This window comes from Misgurnus anguillicaudatus, chromosome 8 (genome assembly GCF_027580225.2).
Source record: "Misgurnus anguillicaudatus chromosome 8, ASM2758022v2, whole genome shotgun sequence".
Classification (NCBI taxonomy): Eukaryota; Metazoa; Chordata; class Actinopteri; order Cypriniformes; family Cobitidae; genus Misgurnus; species Misgurnus anguillicaudatus.
In genome coordinates, this window is record NC_073344.2 from 14,330,743 (window position 1) to 14,358,004 (window position 27,262).

Below are 27,262 nucleotides of genomic sequence, written 5' to 3' on the forward strand. Positions count from 1 at the left end.
TACTGTTCCTTTAAGGAAGGTGCAGTGTGTAAATTTTAGCAGCATCCAGTTGTGAGGTTGTGAATTACAACCAACGGCTCAGCCCACTGCTCACCCCTCGCTTTTGAAAAGCATGAAGAAGCTATGGTAGCCGCCACCAGAAAAACATGTAATTGACAGAGACAACTTAGTAAAAAAAGTTTGTTCGTTAAGGGCTTCTGTAGAAACATGGCGACACAAAATGGCGACTTCCACGTAAGGGGACCCTCTGTGTATGTAGATAAAAACGTCTCATTCTAAGAAAATAAAAACATAACTGTTCATTATAAAAAGGTCTTTATACACCCCTGATATTATAGATTTGTATATTATTTTGCATTTCTGTCAAAAGATCCTTTTAAAAATTACACACTGCACCTTTAAGAAGCTCTGATTTATTTGTTTCCATTAAAATTTTTTGGAACACTGTCAATGCTGAGATACATCTCATTAGTTATCAAGTTTCAATACATATGTGTATTTAACGCATTGAAATCATTGCTTAGAAGTTGTTTCCATAGGTATAAGCGAGTTGTTAAAGCTTGTTCGACTTCATGCAGTGCCACAAGAACGGGACGACGAATGACATCAAAGTACCGCGAGAGCGATTCGTAAAATCATACGCAGTATACTGACTTTTAATTGCTCTCGCGGTACTATGATATCATCCGCCTGTTGCTGAATCGCTGCAGCATGACGTCGAACCCCTCCTTTGACTTCCTGTCTCAGTGATGCACGACACACGTAATCGGTTTACGGCAGTGGCATAAGCGCTTTGGAAAGGAAGTGAACGAGAAGGGATATTCTTTACAAGTGAATTGTGTTTATCTATCACGTTGTTTCTCTATGTTCTTCACTTTGCCGTAACAACATTTTACACACAGTTTAAACAGGACAAGCCTGGCCACATTTATTAAAGAGACCTCTGGTGTGAAGGCAGTTTGTGACAGCGAGAGAGCTTTAACCGGGTTCCAGTGACCCCGAGCGCAATGCTGCTCACCGTGTTTTGTGCACCGAGAGACCGCTCGGAAACCACCTTCGCCCTGGAGGTTTCCCCGGAGCTTGAACTCAGGGATTTTGTGGCTCTTTGCGAGCTAGAATCAGGAATACCAGCTGGGGAAATTCAGGTAAACATCTTCCAAAAGTCTTGCAACATAAGTTAGCAACTATGCTAGCGACCTGACTAAACAAATTATTTCCAAGCCTGTGGGTTTATGTTATAAACAGTATAGTATGACTATCTTAACAACACGACTAAAAAAAAATTAACAGGTTTTAACATGTCATGTTTAGTCTGGTTAGTATTTGTCGATACTAAAACTATTCCAATGAAACCTATTTGTTTGCTAAACCTGAATCCTGTCGTGCAACTTAATCGTGTCAAGCACGCTTTATGGAAAATAAAGGTCGTAAAAACATAAAATGCTTCATTTCTTACTTGTTTTTCCTAAATGTGTTAAAAGTAGCAGATGTGAAAAACGAAAGAGAAACTGTTTTGCATAAATGTCCTCTCAAAACCAGCTTGAACACCAACCAAAATTATTTTATTTTTGTGTCTGGGATGAACTGTGATTTTTACATATTTAAAGCACTTAGTGATTTCTTGCATTTAAGATCTAAATATTATGAATTAAATAAATGTATTGCATAACACTCCCAACAGATCACATATGCAGAGCAGCATCTACAAGATCCCACCCGTGCCCTGGGCAATTATGGGTTAAAGGATGGAGACGTGATAGTATTGAGACAGGCGGAGAGGACACGAGCTCCACAACCAACAATGCCTGGTAAACCAGCATAACTAGAATGGCTTCATAAAAGTGCAAACTTATCAAGCCATTAAACATAATGACTCATAATCTTTTAGGTCTGCCTCGCATCGATTTTAGTTCCATCTCTGTTCCTGGGAGCTCATCAGGAAGACAAAACAGACCGCAACAAACCCAGCGTCCCAGTGCCACCCAGTCACAGCAGCCCCAAGCTACCAACCAAGACTCAGCCTCAGGCCTCTCTTCTCAGGGATTGGACAACCCCGCCTTGCTCCGTGATATGTTGCTGGCAAATCCACATGAGTTGTCGTTGCTGAAGGAGCGAAACCCCGCCCTTGCTGAAGCTCTGCTGAGTGGAGATCTTGGTAAATAGACAGTAGGGGAGAACAAACTACTCGGTATAAAACCTTGTAATGCCCTGTAAAAACGTCTGCCAAATGCATAAATAAATAAAAGAAATGTCTGATGTCCATAAAATAATTGTCGGTTTCTCTCCTCAGATCGTTTTACAAAGGTGCTATTGGAGCAGCAGCAGGACCGAGCACGGAGAGAGCAGGAGAGAATCAGACTGTTGACCGCTGATCCCTTTGACTTGGAGGCTCAGGCCAAAATTGAGGAGGAAATAAGGTAACAAATAATGGGTGAGATGATATAAAGAATAAAATCGGATCATAAGAACCACACAGCATAGAGCTTAAAGTTAAAGCTCACGTAACACACGCTGTTTCTGCATTTCTGATGTTAATCTGGAGAACCTATAGAGTTGTATGACATCCTTTATATTTCCGAAGAGTCTTTAGTTGAATCAGATTTATAAAAGAAAGATTAGCTTTACCGAATCTTTCCGATAACGTACGAAAAAATAAAGAAAGAGGAGTTACTACCGCGGGTGGAGCGAGTACGAGTCATGCAACACTATACAACACTGTTTAAATTATGATTCACTACATGTTCGTGTCATTTATATAATATGCACGCGCCTATTTCCAACATAAGACAGAAGTCTTACTTACCGCATGCAACTCGGTTGGGAAAATCCAGCGCATCAAACACACACACGCAAAACTCCGCTGCTACCCCGGATAATAAACTATATCCATTGTTTTCATGAGGCTGGATTTCTTCTCCTTACATCCAAAAACGCACTTCTTTATTCGTGCCATTGTTGAGTTTTGAAATTAAACAAAGCTGTGTCGCGTGATAAGATGTTTGCAAGTGCTAGCGTCTCCCGCTGATTGACGGGTGGGCGGGCTTTGTGACATAAAAAGAAGTGATGCGTATAGAAAACCCCTGAAACGTCAGTTGGACCTGTAATCGAAAAAACTTTCCGAACTTGTACGAACCCTGGCGAAGTGCATTCGGCACAGAAATACTCTTTAACACGTCCAACTGCTTTTTTGACACTTTGCCTACGTTTAGCATGAGGAAACAACTCTATAACTGTGTTAATAAGTCAGAATGCTTGAAATACCACTAAACCACACTTTTAAGAATGCATGATGTTGTTATTTTTAATTTGCAGACAGCACAATATTGAAGAAAATATGACTATTGCAATGGAAGAAGCACCTGAGAGTTTTGGCCAGGTGGTCATGCTCTACATCAACTGCATAGTCAATGGACATCCAGTAAAGGCCTTTGTTGACTCAGGTAGTCAAATGATATTTTGTGACTTGTTTGCATAGTAAGATTGTTTTGTTTATTCTTTATAATAGCATGTTGCGTTGTTAAAGAAGTATTGCTAGACATTATTCCCTAAGCCCTAGAGACTGTTGGCACTTTGCTAACTTTAATATTTGATGTTTCTTTGTAAAAATGTAATAAACGTTTTATTTTGCCGGACCTTTAGGAGCTCAGATGACTATTATGAGCCAAGCATGTGCAGAGCGGTGTAATATCATGCGTCTGGTAGACAGACGCTGGGCTGGCATTGCCAAAGGCGTCGGCACACAGAAAATAATCGGCAGAGTTCATTTGGGTATGACATTTATCTTTTATATCTTTTTCAGTACACCTATTGTCCCTAACAATGGTGGCCGGTGACTTTTTTCTCGAGAGTGCAAAATGCGAAGCTCATCAAAACATGTATTTAGCCCTTCGTGTGTGGCTCATCATGTCAAAATGTGTGTTCGGCGCGTCATGTAGACTTGTGTGCATCGTGTCAAGGTGCGTGCATGCTGCAGATGCTTCGGGGGGGTTTATGAAAAAAGAGAAGCTCATGTTTGTCAGATACTCATATGTATTCAGAGTTTAGTGTTAAGTGAGCATCTTGCGAGTATTTTGTAAACGTGAGCGTCTTTTTTAACACGAACCTTCTTTAAAATGTCTGCATCAGGCACGTATTTTGAAATGATGCATGATGCACATAGGTTCACATGACACACCAACACATATTTTGAAATGACGAGTCACACTCGACACTCCCTAAACATGTTTTAAATTCCCACCTCTCGGAAGAGAAGTCACAGGCCATAGCTGGTCCCCAGTACATTTGTATGACTCTTACAATAAGTATACAAAATATGTAACCCAGATAAAGTAATTTGTAATTCATATTTTTTTTAAATCATCCTTCATTAATGTAACCCACAGTTCAAATAGAACCATAAATAATATTAGTGATATAAATAATATATATTATAATTAATAAATAGCAATAAATACATAAATAAGTTATTTAGAAACCACACAATATATTAAAATATTGATTTTGTAAACGTTTCAATTCTTTTAATGATGTTGAACCATCCCTTTAGTTTAATATCACTGCCCCTTTAAGACACTTTCACAGTTATGCACGAGCTGTTTTGTTTTGTTTTTTATTTTGTGGAAAATAACCTTGAAATCTTTAATATTGTCTTAGTAAGGTCATGTCAAAGATTAAAATCAATGAGTGAAATCAAACTTTGATTCTCCTAATCTCAGAATTTGATTTAATTTTAGCCTGGATTCACAGGCATAGATGCATTTATGACAATATTTATGATCAATAAAATGTAAATATATTTGCGATCCAGCCCAGGTGCAGATTGAAGGAGATTTCTTGCCATGCTCTTTCTCCATTTTGGAAGATCAGCCCATGGACATGCTGCTAGGACTTGACATGCTGAAGAGACACCAGGTCTGTTTAAAATCCTTGGCCTCTAGCCAATCAAATTGTGTTATTTGTGTAATAATATCTATGTAACTGCTGCAATAGTAGAATGAAAATTATTGGATATAGACTTGCTCCATTTTACCAAGACACAAATTTGGCAAATAATATTTTCAGCAAGCTGTTCAGTTCTTATCCACAATAATATATCCAACAATATAGGGGCGGTTTCCCGAACAGGGATTAGTCATAGACTAAAATAAATATAAGAGCTGTCCAAACTGTAAACAACTTGCACTGACATATCTTAAAAGTCTATTGTTTTGCATCAAACAAGTAATGTTTTTAGTAAGGCATGTTTGTTAAAACTAGTTATATGTCCTAATTAAACTAAGGCCTAGTCCTGGTTTAAGATAATCCCTGTCCTGGAAACCACCCCATAAAAGTATTACACTAAAATTAGTAAGCAAATGGTTTGAATTCCTAGAGAAAGTTTACAGTGGATGTTTCTGCTTTTATGTATCCCACTGGCTGTCATTCAACTTGCATCCTGTTTGGGTCTTATTTAGTGTTCCATCGATCTAAAGAAAAATGTCCTCCTGATTGGGACAACGGGTACAGAGACGCGTTTTCTGCCTGAGGCAGAGCTACCTGACTGTGCCCGGCTGGCATACGGGCCAGAGGGACGAGAGGAGGCACAACCCGAGGAGATTGCGGACCGAGAGCTGGCGGAGGCAATACAAAGATCTGTGCAGGACAGCGGTATGATGCATGATGTGCAGATAGAGAAATTGCACGGCTAACAAGTTGCAATAGATTTACAGTTTTGATGCAAGGAATTAATCCTTCACAACACTTTATAGCAGAATTTTTTGGTTTAGAATCAGAATACCGTAACGCATTACATTTTGTGAGGGAAATATCCTTGCATTTGTATAGTTTGTTTATCCTGGTTGCAGTGCAAAACTGGTTACTCACCCAGTTCACAAGGTGCTGTACAACATCAAAGTAAAACGAATAATACATAAACATAACTATATCACAATGCATCAGGTTTGAATACCACCTTGTGTAACTACTGTGACTCATGTATGCATGCTTCCTGTCTCACTTTTTTTGAATGCATTTTGCTAATTTTCTGCCTCTTATTGCATGCAATGTGTGGTGTGTGCTAACTATGAGCAGGACAGCACTGATGTCATACGGACAGACAGCTGGAGAGGGCTCTACCTACCAGGTACTACAGTCACATGGACACAATGGATGTTTAATTACCACATTGCAATATCTGAACCAGAGCTATACATCATAAACATATCATACATTGGTACGCACAAAAAGGGCATCCATTTTGTGAGTAAGACCCCTCTTATCTTTAATCCGAGTTTTTTTTTGTGCCTAATTATGACCAGGGACGCAAGAAGATGTTTTAGGTTGGGGTGCTGTGTGTATGGCTATGTGTGTATGTAACCAGCTATGACTTCACAGAGGTCCGGACCACTGTAAATCTTAAATATTTTCTCTGAATTCATAATAATTAGTTTTAACATTTTTGGTGGGTAGGTGGAACTAAGAGGGGATGCTATTCGCTCTTCGTGAATGGACCAAAATTTGTGTTGCAATTAAAAACCATGTGAAATTAGAGGGTGCTTCAGCCCCCTCGCCACCCCTACTTCCTGCGCCCCTGATTATGACGCTAACTATTGTGCATGGTTTGTAAAGTCGGCTGAGTTTGCATGGTTTTATTTACCTAATGAAATTATTTATTTATTATAAATTTGAATCACTGTTGTCATATTTGTTATAGAAATTGAAGATGGAAAAACTACCTCACCACAATCCCTGCCATTTAAACCCCTCAACAAACCTGCAACATCTTCGACCTCAAGTCATCCCCATAGTCTCAACCTAGACCGTTCCAAGTCTGCCCCAGCCTCGATGAACCAGGGAGCACCTCCTGTGAATATTCCCACACCAACTGAATCAATTGAATCCTCTTTAGAGCCCGTAAAAGTGGGTGAACCCTCTCCAGATCTTTCTGATGACACCTTCAAACCTCAGTCCCAAGGACTAGCTGATTCATCTTGCTTAAAGACAACAGATGCTCCTCTTCCCTCTCAGGAACCATTATCCAGTACTGTGTCAGAGAACAACGAAGGGAGAGGAAGCACGATATCAGGAGATTCTGTCAGTGAGATGGGGGAAAATATTACTTCCTCTGGTAACGTATCAGCAGAACCTTCTTCTTTTACTCTTTTTAACCCATGCTCTCAGACATTAGATCAGGAGGTAGACATGGATGTTTCTACAAATGCAAAATTGGAAATTGGCCACGACGTCTCTCATCAAGGCAGTGTGATGGAAGATGTTTCCGAGGCTGAACCCCAACTCATGCCTGTTTCAGATATGAACCATCAACCTTGCTCTTCTGAGCACTCTCCAGTCCATTCAGACTCTGAAAAGAGTATGGATGGTGGGCCAACCATGGAGAGTGAACCAGTGTCCTCTGGTAGAGACCAGCGGGAGGTGGACAACACTCCATCTCTGGCTCAAGCCCTCAAGGAGCTACATAAGCTTCTCATGTCCAACAGTTGTCCCAACAGGACCCCTCTTTCAGACCTTAATACTCCAACACCCAGACAGGATGCTGATGGAGTTGCTCAGGTTTCTGCTGTCAGTCCGAACCCAACTGATGTTTCTCATACTGCCACAACAAACGACAAGGAGGAAAGCGTTGCCAAAGCTGACTTGACTTCTCAATCAATGGATGATACGAAAGACTTACCAGCTTCTAGCAATCCAAGGCACTTTGAGAGCCAAACTACAAGTCTTGTAGATACCCGAGATGAACCAAGTATTCAGTGCCCTGACGGAAATCGGGATCATGACGATTCCGGTTTGGAGACTTCTTTTAAGGAAGAAGGTCAGCAAGGGCCGAACATTGCAGATGGTAACACCTCAGGCTTTGACACCGCTGATCTGCCTCAGCAGCTCCTCCCCCTTTCTGTAGCGTCTGGCTCATCAACCGATTCCAGCCTTGAGCCTGTTGCATCTCCTCATCCTCAAACACAAGCCCCTGAGATGGATCCTTCCCTTGGAGACTCCATCCATTCTTCATCGCAGCCCACAATAGGGCGGTTTCCACTCGAGCACATGCAAAGGATCCAGGCATCGGGGTTCTCGGCCAATGAGGCTGCTGAGGCACTGGAACAGGCTCAAGGCAACGTGGAGCTTGCCTTACTGATGCTGCTAGCAAGAACGATCACTGTGCCCACCTAGACTCAGAATCAACACGCGGTGGCATCAGTTCAACATCTGAGCCTTTTTCATGCTGTGGTTTTACTTTAGCAGTCCTCATTGTTTTGTACTGGATGGTCTATAAAATTATGGCTCTTAACTTTGCCAACGTACAGAATCGATTTTCGAGATGCTGGCCATATCTCAATTGTAACAAAACAAGTGTCTGCAGTCTTTAAAAAAAATAGAGAGTTTTGCATGTTGCCTCGGTTGTTCCTAATGGATTGTTGGTTTTATGGGTTTGAACTGAATTAATTTGAACTGTCAGACAATTAACATAATAGAAATAATTTACTTCAACCTCATCCAATAACTGCATGGTTTTAGATCTCAAAAGTGATTTCTGTCCCTGATGTTTACTGAACTTGAAACATATCACTGTAAAAAAAAAGGTTGTATTATTTGTAGTAAATTTACTTGTAGTAAAAGTAAATTACCTGGTTGCCTTAATTTAAAATTGTAAGGCAACCAGGTAACTTTCTTTAAAGGGACATTCCACTTTTTTTTTTAAGTGTGCTCGTTTTCCAGCTCCCCTGGAGTTGAGCATTTGATTCTTGCCGTTTTGGAGCCCATTCACCTGGTCTCTGGGTCTGGCACTGGCACTTTTGGCATGGCTTGGCACGGTCCATTGAGTCTGATTGGACCATTAACATTGCGCTAAAAAAATAAGAGTTTGTATATTTTCCCCATTTAAAACTTGACTCTTCTGTAGTTACATCGTGTACTTAGACTGACAGAGAATTGGAGGTTGCGATTTTTTTTTTGGGCAGATGTGGCTAGGAACTATACTCTCGGACTGGCTGATGGTCGGGGACTTTGCTGGTGTGACATGGCTGCAGCAGGCGTAATAACACTGCGCCTGCTGCGGCCATGTTACAGCAGCGGGGTCCTTGATTGTTACGCCGGAATGGGAGTGTGGTTTCTAGCCATGTCTGCCTAGAAAATCGCAACTTTTGATTTTCTGTCGGTCTTAGTACACAATAGTATAACTCTAATCAGAATCAATGGATTATGCTAGGGGTGCTGGTGCCAGACCCAGAGATCGGCTGAATGGATTCCAGGGCGGTGGGGATCAGATGTTTGGCTCTGGGGGAGCTGGAAAATGGGCACGTTTTCAAGAGAAGTGGAATGTCCCTTTAAGTTGAACCAACAAATCTTTTTTTACAGTGTATGAAGCATCCGAATGAGCTTGTTTCGTACCATTCTGAGATGTTGGTGAACTGGTAGAGCATGCATTACAGTCATCTTCCAGTCGTTTTAATTGGCAATAATGTCCAAACATCTCTAAGGTCATTATTTTTTGATAGTTGCCAATCCTGTATAACTTGACATGTTTTCAATAGGTTGCCTTTAAAATAATTAAAAGTGTAGATTTTACCAAAACCTCGTATGTGTTCGTTGTCCATCCTTGAAGGTAGTAGTGATTTATAAATGATGCAAATAAGGGTGAAAGTATCATAACTGTTTGAGAAACGCTTTTATCATCATCATCAGTTGTGTATATCTTTTAAGGTAGGATTTTGTGTTAGGATTTTTATATTGTGTTTTTGAGTGGATAAACACAAAGAGATTTTTGTGTTCATCTGCCCTCCGAGCAGCAACCACTACATTTTGTTGAATTTTCTGTGTTTGATCTTATTTGTTGACTCCTGTCCAGGCAGTTTTGATTTTATTGTAAAGTTCTGAAATGCCCTTTCCAGCTGTCTATACTCTTTTTGTCATGTCTACATCTCATCATTTTATAACTGTAATCTCTGGGTCATATATCAGTTGAGATCAACCTGTTTGAAAATATTACAACTTGTAAACAGTTCAAAACCAAATAAAAGGAAAAAGTGATTCTTTATATTTCAAATGTGCAAGTGTTTGTTTCTGGCCATTCTTTCAGTGTAGACGTTTTCATATATTTCTGATAAATCATCCAAATAAACCCATGTCTGGGTTATACTCTACACAAAATGTATCATATTTTGTATAATAAATTTGCAAATATCAAGGTTATATTGTTCTTTATATGATTTTACGTAGAAAACAGTAAATTGCAAAAAAAAAAAAGACTTTAGGCTTGTTCGACTTCATCCGGCGCCGCAAGAACCGACAGCAGGGTGACGTCAAAGTTCCGCGAGAGCGATTTAAAAGCAAACTCCTCGTATGATTCGCGAATCGCTCTCGCGGGACTTTGGCGTCGTCCCGCTGTCGATTCTTGCGGCGCCTGATGAAGTCGAACAAGCCTTTTGGCTGTGTTTTTACAGACTGGGTCACATGTGCTGTTTTTTATAAGGTAGCAAATTTCTCCCAGATTCCCAGTTTGTATTTTATTGTGCTAAATGTTCGTATTTTTATTTGGGTTTGAAATTCAATAAAATAAATTACTTTATTGATAATAGTAAATTATTTATACTTCCATATGTTAATATATGTTCTTTATACAAAATATGTTTTTATTACATCCTACAATATTTTTTATCCCCACGGCATGTCCAATCAAATTCTTGGTGTTAAGTGAAATTGGTTGTTTGCGCAGGTGAGAACACTTATAAATGAATAAGACTCACGTGATTCAGTCTCGCCAGTTTTTAATCCATTGGTCTTGAAAGTGACATAGAGCTTCACTGTATAGTAAAGTTTTGTATTGAAGGAATTAAATATCATTAATTATATTTTTGACACAGACCCTTCTGTAGGTGATAAACAAAGCATTTACTGCATGGCTTTTGTCAAAGAAGATGAAAGGTCATTGGACCATGGAGACAGGATGTCTGTTGTAAAAGAAACAGAAGTTGAGGCTGTTTGTCCTAGGATGGATGAAAACAACTCTAAAACAAGTGAGGACTGTATAGCACCTGAACGATTTAATTGGTACGTAACATTCAAGCAATGTATGTTAAAGCAAATAGGCGGAGTTTGGGGGCAGAGACTCGTGATTTTGTCTGAAAATTTAATTATAAGAATAGGGTTGTTCGACTTCACGCGGCGCTGTAAGATCCGACAGTCAGATGACGTCAAAGTTCCGCGAGAGCGATTTTAAAGCAAACTCCTCCGTATGATTTCGCGAATTGCTCTCGCGGTACTTTGACGTCACCCGGCTGTCGATTCTTACGGCGCCATATGAAATCGAACAAGCCTAATTTGTATCTTGTTTTTAATCTTAGTATTTTAATAGGTAGACTGAGTAACTTAAGGCTGAAATAATTTTAATTTATTTAAAACATATTTAAAATCCATTAAAGTGAACTCTCTCGCTAATCTCAAAGTATTGCAGTACCCTTGTTTTGCCGGTAGGTGTCAGCAAACACAAACTCGAAACTCCGCTTATGAACGCGTTTCATAGTTTGTAAAGTTTTTTTATTTATTCAACTAGTGGTTTAAAGTTTATTTTTATGTATTCTTATTAGCACCTCCGATGGACTGTCTGAAGCTCTTCGATCTGTTGCAAGCTCACAGTTATGGTTTATGGCGTTTTCTTTGCCCCGTTCATCATCTCTGTTGTCTGTTACCTCTCAAGAGAGCGCCAGTCAGCTGGACTTCTCTGATATGCGCCGTGGGGAAGATGAAGTTAGAAGGTATGCCGTTTATGATACATTAATAGCTGCAGAAATACCCAAGAAACTCAGACATCCAAAACAGAATCATTTTTGTTTACACACTTGCGTTTGCATATAAATACAAAGCAGTTTACATTTTCCTTATTTCATTAAAGGGCAGATGAGGTGGAGGTCAACACGCAACCAGAGGAAACGTATGTTGCCAAATATGAATCAGAGTACATCAAGTGCTGTAAGTTTATAAAAAATAAACTTTAATTTTAATTGAGCTGCATTATACTAAATAGTTGATGAATTAACCCAATTGAATAGTAGCATTTATTCAGTATTCATTTCATTTATAGCGGTGCCTTTATATCAGGAGTATTGGATGAATTCTGTAAAGAAGGATTTACACAGGGCACGGCAGAAAGGGCTTTCAGAATTGGTGACATCTGTACGTCTTCCTGGTCTGAAATCTACCCCTCCCTCAAGCCCCCCTGTGTTGAGCCCCACAGACCAGCATGTTAAATCATATGCTTTGTGGCAGGAGCTCCCGCAAGCAAAGGGTCTGCTAGGTGCCCTCACCGCACCTGAGATCCAGCTTCAAGAGGTGTGCATTGCAGTTGAAAACCCCTAAAACTGTGCATGTTTTCAAATCTTGACTTTGGTGCCACTTTGTGTCTTCTGTCCAGGCCATGTTTGAGCTGATCGTGTCAGAAGCCTCATATCAGAAGAGTCTGGTTGTAGCGATGAATGTGTTTCAGTGCTCGGCAGAACTTAAACAGGTCCTGTCTCGTGTGGAGCATCACGTTCTGTTCTCCAACCTAAAGGAAGTCTGCAGAGTCAGTGAACGGTAAAGACCGAATACTTTGTAAATGTCAGCTTTCAATTGCCTTGCATTGCCATGAAACTTGGGGGTAAGTCAGTTGATGGCATTACTATGGTAAACTGGATCATTTCTGGTCTGAAATTGTATGGGCCACATTTAAAGCTTCACCTTTTAGTTATGTTATTTTTATTTATTGAATATTTATGTTTTTATATTGACGTATACACTTTATGCAAATGCTGGTCATAAGAATATCTACGTAATGTTATGCATGGTCTGTTCTTATTTTGCCACAGCTTGTGAAGTTACTTTTTACAGTTACTAGATCTTATTCATGCTTTTATGAATATTGCCATGCAATCTATTCACAATAATATATGCATTAAATGGCTACATACATTGAGTAACTGTTGAGTAATCTGCTTTAAGGTTTCTGCAGGATCTTGAGTCTCATCTCAGACAGAATGTGGTGATGTCACAGACTGGCGATATTGTTTTGAATCACCAGCTAAGCTTTAAACAAGTCTATGTCCCATATATCACCAACATGATGTACCAGGAGGCTCTCATCACTCAACTGTTGTAAGTATCTCTGTATTCTCACATTTTTCTGGCATGCAATAAAAATGCTGATGCTATTTTGGACCTCCAACCAGACAGAGCAACAAGAAATTTGCACTGATTTTGAAGAAACTAGAGAAAGATCCATTATGCCAGAGACAAACGCTCAAGTCGTTCTTGATCCTTCCCTTCCAGAGGATCACACGAATGACACTTCTACTAGAGGTTAGCTTTCCTTGACACACGTTACTTCAGTCTGATGATATATTTTCGTCAATGATGTTGTTTGTTTCAGAATATCTTAAAGCGAGCTAGAGGTTGTCCTAATGTCTCTAATCTGAAGGAAGCCATTGAAGCTATTCAGAAAGTAAGTGTGTCACAATCTTATATCTTAAAATTTCTGCCTACTATAATGTCAGCATTTTATTTAATGGGTCAATGACGTGACGTTTATTATTTTGTGTCTGTATGGTTCAATCAAATGTAAAAGGGTAAAATTTCAAAATAAATTTGCAGATTACCTGCATACATTCTCTTTTTTTGAGGACCAAGTGTAAAATGTCTGGTTTTATTTCCTTTTGAAAGAATATTTGGGGGATAATTGCAAAAATGCCAGTGTGTTGTAACCAGCCTGTGTCAATTGGTGTAACTAGTATTTTTTTAAATAAAAAGATAAATATATTCATTAAACATGTGGAATAAAATGTAATCATCTAGTTTAGTGTAATATGATTTTTTTACATACATTTTTACATAATTTGTCAAAGATTATTTAGAAAACAGATGTTTTCAGCATATGTCCGGACAAATATTACAAAAACGCATACAAATTTACATTTAGAAATGACTAATAAAATGATTTTAATTTTGTATTTTTTTTATTATGCTTACATGCCATCAAGGTGGATAAAATATTTAATATTTCTCATTCTTTGGCGCAATTGGCGGTTACACCATTTGACATTTTCAGATCCAATCAGTCTTAACTTTCATAAAAATGGTGCAGATGTATTTTTTTATTGCATAAAATCAACATAATTACACTATGTGCATTGAAAAATACCTGATGCGTGCTTTTAAAACGAGTTTTTTTTAAAGATTTTTGAATTTACCCTAATACTGCACCCCCGGTTTCACACACAAAGGCTTAAAGGGATTGTAAAAAATGAAAATTCCGCCATCATTTACTCTCATTTTGTTATAAACCTCTATAAATTTCTTTCTGATCACCACAAAGGAAGACACTTCGAGGAATGCCTGAAACCAAACCATGAGCTCCATTCACTCCCATAGTATTATTTTTTCCTACTATGGAAGTCAATGGGACTTGTGATGGGAAATGACTTGCACTGACATCTTAAAACATGCCAGTGCCATTGATTTGTCTCAAGATACACACCAGTAATGCCTTTTTCTAATGCATGTTTATAAATTTAAATAACTAAGGCCTAATCCTGGTTTTGGCAAAGCCTCGTCTGTGAAACCAGACCTGCATGCATTTAATCTGTATATACAGTGAACAAACCGGTTAATAACTTTGATTTTGCAGATAGTGGCGGAATGTGATAGAAATGTCCAGCAAATGAAAAGCACAGAGTTTCTTGTTAATTTGGACAAGTTGGTGGATTTCAGAAATGTCAAGGTATGAAATGTATCTTTAAAATTTCCTAATAACTTGTTCCTATCATGATTGTATATTATATTTTTAAATTAGTCAATTCCATTAATCACTCGAGGGCGTCATTTGCTTCAAGAAGGACCTTTGAAGCAACTCCTTGTCGGAGGCAATCACAAAGTCTCTGTCGTCTCCCGTAAAGACATCTACATACATCTTTTCAATGATCTTTTGTTACTCTCTCTGAGAAGGTATGATATGAATGAGAGATAATTTGTTCAATGCATTTTAGATTCTATCCCATACATTGTGATTTGTAATTTTATTGGCTTTAAAGTCTTGGTTATTTATTACACCAGGGGTTTTCAAACTTTTTGATTGCAGGGACCCCCACATATGATGAACCTTTAGCAAGGGACCCCTTTCCTAAAATATAAATGTCCATATTTATACTTCTTTTTTTGAGGGCACACAAAGCGAAGTTTGTCACATGATGTATGTAGCCCGTCGTATTTGGTTCGTAATTTCAAAATGTGTTCTGCGCGTCGAGTGATCCTATGTGCACGCGTCTTTTCAAAATAAGTAACTTCTGCAGACGCGTCTAAATGGTTTATGATAAGAGACGCTCGCTTTTGCCATATACTTGCATAATCTCATGTGTAATCAGAGTTTACTGTTATCGGAGTGTCTTGCGTGTATTTTGTGAACGTGAGCGTCTCTTTTATCATAAACGGTTTTGACGCGTGTGCAGCAGGCACTTATTTTGACAAAACACGTGATGCACATGGTTCACATGACACAACAAACACACATTTTGAAACGCAAGAAACACACATGACACTCCGAACACACATTTTGAATTTGCGCCCACCAGCATTCACCACCCGCCTCATTATTATTATTATTATTATTATTATTATTATTATAATGAAGACAGCAAATTGTTTACAAATAATAAGTAATTGGCTACACAGACACTTTAGTTTTTGCTTTTGAAACCTATTGGGGGTCTCCGGGCTCCAGTTTGAAAACCCCTGTATTAAACGGTCTCCTAGTTTTCGAGTAACGGATAGCTCTTATTATTGTGTATTTCTAGTGGACACCGCTTCATTGTGCAGGATCATGCTCTGTTCCCTGAAAATGTTTGTGTGGAGGGAATAAAAAGAGAGATTTTAGGACTACCCCCTAACTCTCTCCTGCTACATCTGAATAAGAACAACAACAAAAAATCCACCTCCTTTATACTGGCTACACGTACACTGTAATTTTTACGCTACACACAAACTTATTGCCAAGACTCATTTCTCTTAAGCCTATATTTATAGTTGACTGTTTAAATACTTTTTATGAGAAGTTCTTAAATGGTAAATTCTTGTCTTTAGATTGGAAAAGGAGGCCTGGATCAAAAGCTTATCTTCACAGTAAGTCTGCAATAATGTACATCATGCAGATGGTGTGTTCCTGGAAAACCAAGATGTGCAATGCAAGGAGGTCTAAACGTTCTTTCCAAAGGACATCATTATTACCTCGCAAGTGAATTTCATTGAAGATGAAAATGATGTATATTAATATTTATTCATAAATAAACTGTAGGAAAATGTTCCAGATTCGTGGGCTTTATTTCAACAACTAGTGTACAGAAAAGATTTACAACTGTGGTCAATAATTTGTATTTCTGAATGGGCTTGTTCAACAAGACCCGTTGCGCAAAATGTCTCTTGAATGTTCTTCAGTTTCGGCATCACCTGTGTTAAAAATAGAAACTAAATTAGGCTTCATCTGTTTTAGAGATGTGAATAAACAATGCTTTCTGGATTTTTTTACCTTACCTGTAAAATTGTAATCGTTTATCTGCAGTTACGTGACTGGCTGTGGGGACATCAAGTCAAAATCTGAAAGGTTTCTTGCGACCCAAACACCCGCTGCAAATAAACCAAGGTTTACGAGGAGATTCCTGTAAAAAAAGGAAAAAGTAGAAAAGTATACTTTTACAAGTTGCATATTGCTTGACCAATAAAAATGATGTAACTAAGACAAAGCTGCATTGTTGAAGGAATAGTTTATCTTGAAAACTTGAAAAAAAATTCTGTTGTCATTTACTCGTACGCATGTTGTTTTAAACCTGTATGAATTTCTTTTTTCTGATGAACACACAAGATATTTTGAGAAATTTTGGTAAACACACAGCAGATAGTGACCATTGACTTCCATAGTAGGAATAAAAAAAGATGGAATTTAATGGGTAACATCAACAAGTGTTGTGATAAATGATGAAGAATATATTTTGATAAATGATGGTGAATATATTTTGATAAATGATGGTAAGCACACAGTTAATGGTACCCATTAAATTCCATCATATTTTTTTTATTCCTACTATGGATGTCAATGGTCACTATCTGCTGTGCGTTTACCATTTCTCAAAATATCTTCTGTGTTCATCAGAAAAAAGTATTCATTTATACAGGTTTAGAACAACATGAGGATGAGTAAATTATGAATTTTCATTTAAAGGTGAACTAACCCTTTAACAAGTAAAACCTAGACCACATCAACATAATCCATTTATTAAACAACATATCTTACAATTTCTGCAATGGTCAAGTCTAGTTACGAGGCCTCATTTGTCATATTGGCACTATTACATTAGGACAATTGAGCATTGAAATGCTTGTGAGGAGGCTCAGGCTTACATTATGAACAATTCAATTACGATCAATACAGTTAACGTTATCTCTAATATCCTCGTGAATATCATTGCCAAGGTTTTAAAAACGTTTAATGATGAGGCATGTAACAGTTATATGAGCCAGATGAAAAACAGATTGATGGTTAACTGAATGAATGATGTTCCCATAGTTTTTCAACAAATGGCTGTTAACAAACCTCCTAAAATCATTTCTGTCCGTAGCAAAACGACAAGCGGTGTTGATCCATCCCATGACGCTACTCGGTCGTCCCTCGGCTTTCTTTCCGCTCATTTTATTTCTTGCTAAATTCAACACTTAGCAAGCAACCGCCTTTGATATTACCTTGAAATTTCTACGGCAAACCACGAGGTTGTGATCCTCACACTATGGATCCTTAGCAGGGACAAATTGTACTGTGAGGTCTGCGATTCCATCGTGTTCGACTTCACGCGGTGCTGCGCAGGCCAATCGCCATATGACGTCAAAGTACCGCGAGAGCGTTTCAAATGCACAGCACTCGCGGTACTTCATTGTAACGGGGCGTACGGGCTGCGCAGCGCCGCATGCAGGCGAAAGCGTTTTTGATTTTGAAACGCCATACGGTTTGGCTCTCCACGGTTTACGTATTTACAGCATATTGAGTACAGTTGTGAAACACACAACCAAAGATTTCTGAACGTAAAAATGTCTGCAACTAGATACCGTCGATTTCTCAAGCTATGCGAGGAATGGCCAAAAGACGAATCAAAAAGAGGTCGCGATTTAGGGACATTTTTACGCCAGAGAGTAGCCAGTGCATTCAGAGAAGGCGAAAATACACAGGTAACGTTAAGTATGCTCTACCCTTGTTGCTCAGACCTTGCATGTCAAGTGTCATCTTGAGTATTTTTCACAGTGTGTTTTAACATTTCATTAAACATTAGGAATTGTATTGAGCTGTCTGTAATATATAATAGACACGTTTCTGATACAAAGATTTATTAAATAAATTCCTGTAGTATACTTTAGCATTTATTATAGCAACTGTTGTAAAATTTCTAGATAGTTATTGTCTTTTGAACTACATACTACAATTTATTACAACTGCAGTGCTGAAGTAAGCATTTACAAGCTAAGAGCTTTAAATAAACAAAAAAATAAGATTTAAAGCAATAATGCCGGGCTGTACTCATAAAAGTCACTTTTTTCTAAATAAAGATTTCAGATCCAGAGAAATGTGACCAGATGTATGAAAGTTTGGCCCGCATCAACAGTAATGTGTACAAAGAAAAGGTGGGCTAGATGAAAGTCGTACTTTCTAAATGCTTTTAGATTTAAAAATTTTAAAGTGAATTGAGACATGCTTCATATTTTTGTCCGTTAACTTGCTTACAGTTCCCAAGAGCAAAAGATACAAGTTTTACAGGTGTAACGGTGGAAGAGTGTCGAATGATATTGGCCACAGGTGAGTATTTTTCAGTTCTTGTCAAAGTTTATATATAAGGACTTCAAATTTAAAAAACGTGATATTTAAACAACTAAATGTATGTTGACATTTTACGTGTTTGGTGTTCAATAGCAAAATGCCCAAATACACATTTCACAATCAGAGCAGAAGCTTTTTGTAATAGTAATTATATTGGTGTAGTGTTATCTTTATGCATAGTATACATATAATCTTTCATATTTTCTTTTGCATCCTTCATTCCACAATAATGAGTTGTATAATATTGTCAATAATCAATTGTATTATATTGATTATCTGATGTTTCACATATCCAATTGAGGTTTCTTTCTTTTCCAGGTAACGTGCAACAGACAGATGAGGAGAAGAAGGGATTGTGGAAGAAACTAATGGACAGATTCTCTTCCAAACCTGAAGAAGGGCCACCTCCTGAAAAAGCTGAAAAATAATCATCATACTGTACAGACTGTATTTATTCCCCTTTGCACATTTTCAAATAAAACAATTAAGATGTAGATATATGTAAATATTCACTGTAGATCTCCTTATGTTAATAGTAGGACATAGACGATTTCAAGACTTAAAACAGATTGATTGTGATCATAGGGCTATCGGCAAGAATCTCATGATACAATGCTCATCACAATACATGTGTTGCGATACTGTAACTCGACGATATTTCCTATTTTAGGAAAATAATAGTAGGGAAGGTGTCATTGACAACACACCACCATATGCAAAAATTGTGACACGCCCCTATGAAAGTACTTCCTGTCACTGTTTAAGTTCAGAGATAAGAAGAATGCTATCTAGTGGCCGGGATGTAAACTCCAAACCAAACTACTGCCTTGAATCTTTATTTATTTATTTTATTTTATTAATCAATGTTGCTTTTTATAATCGATACATTATTGCCAAACAAAATTTCACGATACTCATATGGGTGATTCTCACGAAATCCAGACTTAAAAAGTGTCCAGCATCAGATTTTTTTTTTAAAGCCATTGAAGCCTATTTTTTGCACATTTAAGATTAAGGTCCGAACTTACTATAACCATTATTTTTAGAGGATTTAAAAAATATTTCCTATAGAATTATTTAAATTTTTTAGATTATCATTATAAAAAATTATCACCGCAACATGATATTACATTAAACATATGCATTTACAAACTGTTTCGGTAATGAGAACTTTTGTCTAGGTACTATGACAAAATTTCAACTTTTATCTGGAGAGGAAAAATAAGAACTGCTTACCTGCTAGCCATCTTGAGTGTCACAGTCAATTATGTCCTTTCCAACATTTTTTTTTTTTTTTTAAATGTTAGTTCCTTGATGTTAGATCATTAAAAAATGATTGAAAATTGTTGCGAAGGATGAGAAAATTTTTCTTGGACACATTTATATTCCTTATTATTGTCTCTACGTTTACCAATGATCACCAAATACCACATGTTTCTTTACTGTAAATGTTTATAGTATAACATGCACTGAAGCTTTTTATTTTTTGGATTTTTAATTATAAATATTTCCATGTCAAAGAACCAAAATCCAGCCATGGACACATTGCGATAATGAAAATTAAAAACTAACATTTAGACATAAAACATAAAGCCATAAGTCTCAACTAGTTTTGATCCAAATTTCAAGTTAAAATCACAAAAAGTTTGAGGTTTTTGTCACACTTTTATTGGTTTTACCAACAAAGGCCACAGGGTGTCATTGGTTTTCTGCATACTGTTGTCACAAATTAATACATTACTGTCACTGCATTAATAGTACTTCAAAAAGGTTTTAAAATATGAAAACTACATTCTTGGAGCTTTCCAATGATATATATGTTAAGATTTTTATAGATTTTTCTGACCTTTGATTTAGTGTTATAAAATAATGCCGTTTCAGTATTTTTTAGGAGTTTAGGTAAAGGAGACAAGTTAGTAATGTGGAGTACGCTGGAGAGATCACTTGCAGTTTTTTGATAATATGGACTACGCCGTGATGTAGAATGTGTTCACAAATGATATAGATGATAAAATCTGAACCCCACCCTTGCACAACCACAAAAGTTGTGACCTGTGGCCAGTTGCATAAACTCCTTAGACTGGTCATACAAGTTAGTCATGTCATTTTCTTCAAGGCTGGTTTTTCAATCATTTACATTAAAAAGTAGATCGGTCTAATTTGAATCCAAAAAGTAGCACTGATTTGCCCAAACTAATTGCTGGTTGGTCAGACTAGTTCTTTAGACAAAGTATAAAGTTTAGGCTATGTTTATGCAACCGGGCGGCCACTGGTTAAATTAGTTTGGCGTTTGCAAAAAAAACAATGTACAATTAACTACATTTCCTTTCAAGAAAGAAAAGATATACATTTTTAAAAATAGGCAAGGAAGCAAGTAAACAATTTTTTTTATTATTAGAGACTTTTCACATTTGAAAAAAAACTGTTAACTACAGCTGATATAAAGAGAGAAGCACCATTGTTTTCATAGCTTTGTTATTAAAACATAATGAATTTAAACATAATTAAAGGTAGATTAGAAAATATTAAGCGCAAAATGACCATTAAACAAAGTGTGAAAGCAATATGAAATATGTCCCTTTGTGTACACTCTAAAAACAAACAGTGCTAAACAGCACCAAAAGTAATTCTTGGCTCGCAATCATAGAAGAACCATTTTTAGTGCTATATAGCACCTATGAAGCACCAATAAAGAACCATACAGGGGCCATGTAGCACCACATATGGTTCTACACAGGTGCTACACAGGTACTAAAATGGTTCCTCTATGATTACGAGCCAAGAACCACCCCCAGTGCCATCCAGCACCGCCTGTTCCTAAAGTGTAGTATATTCAGTGTATACAATCAGTTTTGTTAGTTAGAATAGTGTTAATTTTCCTTGGTTTCTTTACTCTTCTTTAGGATCTGGATTGTCTTTCCAAATGCGGTAGTTGAGGGAGGTAGCAAGGCAGAGCCAGGCCAGGTATGGTGCCATAAGAAGTGTTGCGGTGCGGTTGATGGGATACCATGAAACCATAGTAGCTCCTACTGTGCCAGTGAGCAGCACTAACTCTATCAGAGCCTATATTGGGCAGAAGAGCATGATCGTATGTAATCAAATATACCAAAATTATACAATGTTTTAAGTGGTAAGCTAACATCTTGAGACTTGTTAGCAAGTAGGGATGAACAAGCAAAACTGTGAAGGTCATACCACAAAAGTTCAGTGAAGTATCTTTTCACTCTTCACATAAAATTTCAATACTATTGAAAGTAAAGACGCAATTCCCAGTTTGTCCCTTATAAACCACTGTTTTTGCATATAAAAGTTTTTGCACATAAAAGACCATGGAGCTTCATTTCAACCTCAAGCTTGTCTAAATTAAATTATTATCACAGGTGACAATCCTCACCAGTTTAATCTTGTGTGCACCAAAGAAGATTGGCGTCCAGGCCCAGTTTAATGCAAGCTGTGTCCCATAGAGCCCCAGTGGAACCAGTGAATCCTCTGTGAAGCCTCCAAGCTCTTTCCAAATGAGGTATGAACCATATCTATATAATAAAAAGAGTGTACACACCATTTAAAAGTAATATGGGTGTGGCATTTTTAGACGACAGCAACCTTTCTCTGCAAATCTCTGTAGTTACTTATTAACTGAGCTACATCTTCTATCTCTTTATATGTGTTAAAGATCTTAAGATCTAGACAAGTGACCATTGTTGTACAAACCCCATGCCAGTGTAAAGAGTGGTCCAGACCACTGGAAAAGCAGCATTAGGTGGCCTCCATGAAGGTTTTTTAAGTGTGGTGTACCAGGTCTTCACCTCCTTCCTTGTGATTATACCTCCCATTATCCCACCCAAGTGAGGCAGGGCAGTCAAACTCAGCATAGGAATCCACATCTTTTCAGTCTAATCTGGAAAATTAAGTGTACAAGTTGCAAATTTTCATAAGATTTCTTATTTCTGTACTTTTTCTTTAGTCTTTGCTGTTTGTTCTAAAATGTGTTTTCTGTAAAGCTGCTTTGCAACAATGCAGAATTGTGATGGATTCTATAAATAAACTTAGCTATCGCTCATTGTTGCACATAAACTGCATCACATAAAACAATATTTAAAAATAAACATAGCTTTTCATAAACTGGTGCAACTTATTAACTATTTATCAAACGTAGAAATTCGACAAGCGCAAGTTTAGCCAGTGCGCGCGCACCTTAACCCTGAAGTAACCTCGCGCGAACGTCCTCTTAAAAAGTAATACGTTAATATTTATTTATTGAGACGATGTAAATACAGATACATATTGCAGTTTCCTCGCAAACAGAAGGTTTATCGCGAGGAATGAACGTCTAGTTTTCTTCAACAAAATGGTAGTCACGTGATCATTACTTAACAGAACATTACTTAACACGATGGTAGACTATCAAAATCAAACTATGTAAAGAAATAAGAAAGCAGAAAAAGAGTTTTACCCGAAGGGACAGATCGACTCGTTGATCGGTTTAGTGCAATAGAAGAATGCTCGACGGTGTCCTTCTATGACCGGAGTGCTCTTAAAATCATGATATAAGTTCATGTAACAGCCAGTGTGGGCGTGCAACAAGACGAACTGGGCTGGTCTAGTATATAAACAACGCTCGTGTGTAGTCACGTTGGCCACTAGTAGAGAGGCATAAACATCAGCTTCCTTGTGTTTCACAAGCTGTTGTGAAACGATCACTCAGCATACTACTGCGCTGTATGGGTACGTTGAATAAGATCATCGCTGCGTATGGGACTGCCGTAATGCTAAATATTTCAGTCCCTACAATCGTGTACTAACAGCATTGCAATAAATACAATGACTTATTGATTTATTACAAATAAATGACCGTTGAAACATGTTAAAAAGTAGCCTACTACATCCCTCATGTATCGTTACTTGTATTTTCGTTTCCATATGATAGCTACATAACTGAAACCATAATTGTATTCATTTAATATATATATAATATTTAAGTTATTTAATTTAGATGTTGTTTAACAAGTACAGTTTAACCAAAGACATCTTGTTATCACTAATGCTTGAAAAGAGCTGTCAGATTGTCTATTTTAAATGTATTTGGTAGCCTAATTATTAAATATACTTGAATTTAGTAATATATATATATACAGTCTTGTTCAAAATAATAGCAGTACAATGTGACTAACCAGAATAATCAAGGTTTTTAGTATATTTTTTATTGCTACGTGGCAAACAAGTTACCAGTAGGTTCAGTAGATTCTCAGAAAACAAACAAGACCCAGCATTCATGATATGCACGCTCTTAAGGCTGTGCAATTGGGCAATTAGTTGAAAGGGGTGTGTTCAAAAAAATAGCAGTGTGGCATTCAATCACTGAGGAAATCAATTTTGTGAAGAAACAGGTGTGAATCAAGTGGCCCCTATTTAAGGATGAAGCCAACACTTGTTGAACATGCATTTGAAAGCTGAGAAAATGGGTCGTTCAAGACATTGTTCAGAAGAACAGCGTACTTTGATTAAAAAGTTGATTGGAGAGAGGAAAACCTATAAAGAGGTGCAAAAAATGATAGGCTATTCAGCTAAAATGATCTCCAATGCCTTAAAATGGAGAGCAAAACCAGAGAGACGTAGAAGAAAACGGAAGACAACCATCAAAATGGATAGAAGAATAACCAGAATGGCAAAGGCTCAGCCAATGATCACCTCCAGGATGATCAAAGACAGTCTGGAGTTACCTGTAAGTACTGTGACAGTTAGAAGACGTCTGTGTGAAGCTAATCTATTTTCAAGAATCCCCCGCAAAGTCCCTCTGTTAAAAAAAAGGCATGTGTAGAAGAGGTTACAATTTGCCAAAGAACACATCAACTGGCCTAAAGAGAAATGAAGGGACATTTTGTGGACTGATGAGAGTAAAATTGGGTCCAAGGGCCACAGGCAGTTTGTGAGACGACCCCCAAACTCTGAATTCAAGCCACAGTACACAGTGAAGACAGTGAAGCATGGAGGTGCAAGCATCATGATATGGGCATGTTTCTCCTACTATGGTGTTGGGCCTATTTATCGCATACCAGGGATCATGGATCAGTTTGCATATGTTAAAATACTTGAAGAGGTCATGTTGCCCTATGCTGAAGAGGACATGCCCTTGAAATGGTTGTTTCAACAAGACAATGACCCAAAACACACTAGTAAACGGGCAAAGTCTTGGTTCCAAACCAACAAAATTAATGTTATGGAGTGGCCAGCCCAATCTCCAGACCTTAATCCAATTGAGAACTTGTGGGGTGATATCAAAAATGCTGTAAAACCAAGAAATGTGAATGAATTGTGGAATGTTGTTAGAGAATCATGGAGTGGAATAACAGCTGAGAGGTGCCACAAGTTGGTTGACTCCATGCCACACAGATGTCAAGCTGTTTTAAAAAACTGTGGTCATACAACTAAATATTAGTTAAGTGATTCACAGGATTGCTAAATCCCAGAAAAAAAAATGTTTGTACAAAATAGTTTTGAGTTTGTACAGTCAAAGGTAGACACTGCTATTTTTTTGAACACACCCCTTTCAACTAATTGCCCAATTGCACAGCCTTAAGAGCTTGCATATCATGAATGCTGGGTCTTGTTTGTTTTCTGAGAATCTACTGAACCTACTGGTAACTTGTTTGCCACGTAGCAATAAAAAATATACTAAAAACCTTGATTATTCTGGTTAGTCACATTGTACTGCTATTATTTTGAACAAGACTGTATATATATATTTCACGTATTTAATTTCTTTCAACTTTCTGAATTATCTTATGGGATAACTCACATTAAAAATTTCATGGGTCTCCAATGTTGTTCGGGCACCTATCCTGCATATTTAAGTTTCAATCCTACTCCAACACACCTGCCTCTAATTTTTAGGTAGCCCTGAACAACTTGATTAGCAGGTTCAGGTGTGTTTGATTGGGGTTAACCGAAATCTACAAGACTGGGTTGGAGACCCACGCAGACAATGTGGGTATTACTCACACACTGTTTATTGCATACTGAGGTTTCTGATATAATACTTATTTTGCATCCTGATTTTTGCATACTACGGCTGCGTCCGAAAGCTCTTAAATGCTGCCTTCAGAGGCAGCTTCCCAAGGCATCAAGGCACATCTGAATCCAATATTTAGTGTACTTCCTGTCTCCTGAGATAGCTTCATTGTCTTGTCCCACAATTCTATGCATGGGTGTGGGCGGGGAATGTGAAAAAATAAAATGGCGACCAAACAAGCGTCTGGATTCGATTACAATTTAATGTAAATAAAGTTCTATTTTCACTTTTTACACCTTTTGATTGCATTTTTAGTGAGAAATTAGTCTTGTAGTTTTTAAATATGTGATTGATTATCACAAAAGCGCTCTCCGTTTATATTTCAAACAGAATTTCGTTATGCTGCCAATATGAAGGCTGTCCAAATGTGTTTTCCAGAGCTGCCTTCATGCCACTGAAGTCATCAGGCTCGTTTGAGATAAGCAAATTCTGATCAGAATTGATCACCGGTGATTGCCGCGAGATCCATGCCGCTTAGAAAAGTGTCTGAGTTACGTCCAACTTGCTCTGATGCAGTGGCGGCTGGTGACTGCTCTTCCAAGGTGCACAAATTCAAAATAAGTGTTCGGAGTGTCATGTGTGTGCATCACGTGTTTTGTCATTTTTATCATAAACCCTTTAGACGCGTCTGCAGGAGGCACTTATTTTGACAAGACTTGTGATGCACATAAGATCACTCGGCGCACCGAACACATATTTTGAAATGACGAACCACACACATGACGGGCCACATCCATGTTGTGACAAACTTCGCATTGTGCGCCCTTGAAAGGAGAAGTCACCGGCCGCCACTGCTCTGATGTCACACTGACGTGTGCCAAAAAACTCTCGCGATGGCAAGACGGGCTCGTCGGATTCTGCATTTGGGTGCAGTTGCTCTCCACCGACTGCATGGACGAAAAACACAATGGGAAAAGACTTGCTGACGACACAGATTAATGCTCATTGGCCTGGGAATGTCAGCTGATGACTTCTTAGTTCTAAAAACTCCACAACTTACAGTACTGTGTATATACTTATAGCATTTATATTTTTAATAAATTTCTTTAAACTTTTGTATTGGTGCTGAATTATGTGTACTGTGCGCTGTTTATATTTCACACAACAGAAAACAATTTGTATTACTACTAGATTTAGATGTATACATCCCAACATTTAGGCTATATAGCCTTTTCCAGTAATAAACAGTTCACCTTTGTTGATTCTCCTTATAAACATCTTTATGTAAATGCATTTATTGGTATTTCAGTTGCATCTTTCATCCGCGATAAAATACACAAACGCGATCTCTGCCTCTGCTGACATTTGTGGTCAACTGGACCGCG

The 27,262-nt window shown here is 37.9% G+C and overlaps 5 protein-coding genes across 7 annotated transcripts; 3 read left to right on the plus strand and 2 right to left on the minus strand.

Annotated features, from left to right (window-relative positions):
• The first annotated feature begins 764 nt into the window (after positions 1-764).
• Positions 765-9,166, plus strand: ddi2 (DNA-damage inducible protein 2). Of its 2 annotated transcripts, XM_055213366.2 has the most exons (10): positions 768-1,145; positions 1,682-1,808; positions 1,889-2,155; positions 2,291-2,417; positions 3,313-3,440; positions 3,640-3,768; positions 4,808-4,911; positions 5,454-5,646; positions 6,070-6,121; positions 6,692-6,932. In XM_055213366.2, the coding sequence occupies exons 1-9, from the start codon at positions 1,008-1,010 to the stop codon at positions 6,078-6,080; spliced, it is 1,224 nt and encodes a 407-aa protein (XP_055069341.2). In that variant the 5' UTR covers positions 768-1,007; the 3' UTR covers positions 6,081-6,121; positions 6,692-6,932. The 2 variants fall into 2 exon arrangements, with proteins under 2 accessions (XP_055069339.2, XP_055069341.2); XM_055213364.2 differs by lacking the exon at positions 6,070-6,121 and having other exon boundaries at positions 765-1,145; positions 6,692-9,166.
• Positions 9,167-10,737: 1,571 nt separating this feature from the next.
• LOC129450534 (rho guanine nucleotide exchange factor 19) lies at positions 10,738-16,320 on the plus strand. Its single transcript, XM_055213376.2, has 12 exons — positions 10,738-11,040; positions 11,577-11,744; positions 11,882-11,958; positions 12,071-12,318; positions 12,401-12,561; positions 12,967-13,119; positions 13,194-13,323; positions 13,394-13,465; positions 14,648-14,740; positions 14,813-14,964; positions 15,810-15,974; positions 16,096-16,320. The coding sequence occupies exons 1-12, from the start codon at positions 10,889-10,891 to the stop codon at positions 16,136-16,138; spliced, it is 1,614 nt and encodes a 537-aa protein (XP_055069351.2). The 5' UTR covers positions 10,738-10,888; the 3' UTR covers positions 16,139-16,320.
• Positions 16,314-17,810, minus strand: tomm6 (translocase of outer mitochondrial membrane 6 homolog (yeast)). The gene is made up of 3 exons (XM_055213412.2): positions 17,600-17,810; positions 16,543-16,667; positions 16,314-16,458 (listed from the first exon to the last, which is right to left on the minus strand). The coding sequence occupies exons 1-2, from the start codon at positions 17,692-17,694 to the stop codon at positions 16,571-16,573; spliced, it is 192 nt and encodes a 63-aa protein (XP_055069387.2). The 5' UTR covers positions 17,695-17,810; the 3' UTR covers positions 16,314-16,458; positions 16,543-16,570.
• Positions 17,811-17,982: 172 nt separating this feature from the next.
• Positions 17,983-19,362, plus strand: uqcc2 (ubiquinol-cytochrome c reductase complex assembly factor 2). Its single transcript, XM_055213408.2, has 4 exons — positions 17,983-18,225; positions 18,601-18,675; positions 18,778-18,847; positions 19,187-19,362. Exons 1-4 carry the CDS (start codon positions 18,088-18,090, stop codon positions 19,294-19,296), a joined length of 393 nt encoding a protein of 130 aa, XP_055069383.1. The 5' UTR covers positions 17,983-18,087; the 3' UTR covers positions 19,297-19,362.
• Positions 19,363-21,238: 1,876 nt separating this feature from the next.
• tspo (translocator protein) lies at positions 21,239-25,750 on the minus strand. Of its 2 annotated transcripts, none has more exons than XM_055213407.2 (4): positions 25,665-25,750; positions 22,580-22,766; positions 22,263-22,401; positions 21,239-21,931 (listed from the first exon to the last, which is right to left on the minus strand). In XM_055213407.2, exons 2-4 carry the CDS (start codon positions 22,750-22,752, stop codon positions 21,758-21,760), a joined length of 486 nt encoding a protein of 161 aa, XP_055069382.1. In that variant the 5' UTR covers positions 22,753-22,766; positions 25,665-25,750; the 3' UTR covers positions 21,239-21,757. The 2 variants fall into 2 exon arrangements, with proteins under 2 accessions (XP_055069382.1, XP_055069381.1); XM_055213406.2 differs by lacking the exon at positions 25,665-25,750 and adding an exon at positions 23,322-23,481.
• Between the last annotated feature and the right edge of the window lie 1,512 nt (positions 25,751-27,262).

Bases quoted from the DNA above. Each gene is read 5' to 3' on its own strand.
- ddi2 (XM_055213364.2), top strand. From the start codon at position 1,008: ATGCTGCTCACCGTGTTTTGTGCACCGAGAGACCGCTCGGAAACCACC. The intron at 1,146-1,681 runs GTAAACATCTTC...CACTCCCAACAG, and splicing joins TACCAGCTGGGGAAATTCAG to ATCACATATGCAGAGCAGCA. The intron at 3,769-4,807 runs GTATGACATTTA...TTTGCGATCCAG, and splicing joins AATCGGCAGAGTTCATTTGG to CCCAGGTGCAGATTGAAGGA.
- LOC129450534 (XM_055213376.2), top strand. From the start codon at position 10,889: ATGGCTTTTGTCAAAGAAGATGAAAGGTCATTGGACCATGGAGACAGG. The intron at 11,959-12,070 runs GTAAGTTTATAA...TTTCATTTATAG, and splicing joins ATCAGAGTACATCAAGTGCT to CGGTGCCTTTATATCAGGAG. The intron at 12,562-12,966 runs GTAAAGACCGAA...ATCTGCTTTAAG, and splicing joins GTCTGCAGAGTCAGTGAACG to GTTTCTGCAGGATCTTGAGT.
- tomm6 (XM_055213412.2), bottom strand. From the start codon at position 17,694: ATGAGCGGAAAGAAAGCCGAGGGACGACCGAGTAGCGTCATGGGATGG. The intron at 16,668-17,599 runs GTTTGTTAACAG...CTTTTTTTACAG, and splicing joins GACAGAAATGATTTTAGGAG to GAATCTCCTCGTAAACCTTG.
- uqcc2 (XM_055213408.2), top strand. From the start codon at position 18,088: ATGTCTGCAACTAGATACCGTCGATTTCTCAAGCTATGCGAGGAATGG. The intron at 18,226-18,600 runs GTAACGTTAAGT...TTCTAAATAAAG, and splicing joins GAGAAGGCGAAAATACACAG to ATTTCAGATCCAGAGAAATG. The intron at 18,848-19,186 runs GTGAGTATTTTT...TTTCTTTTCCAG, and splicing joins TCGAATGATATTGGCCACAG to GTAACGTGCAACAGACAGAT.
- tspo (XM_055213407.2), bottom strand. From the start codon at position 22,752: ATGTGGATTCCTATGCTGAGTTTGACTGCCCTGCCTCACTTGGGTGGG. The intron at 22,402-22,579 runs GTTTGTACAACA...TTTATTATATAG, and splicing joins ACTCTTTACACTGGCATGGG to ATATGGTTCATACCTCATTT. The intron at 21,932-22,262 runs GTGAGGATTGTC...TGCCCAATATAG, and splicing joins GTGCACACAAGATTAAACTG to GCTCTGATAGAGTTAGTGCT.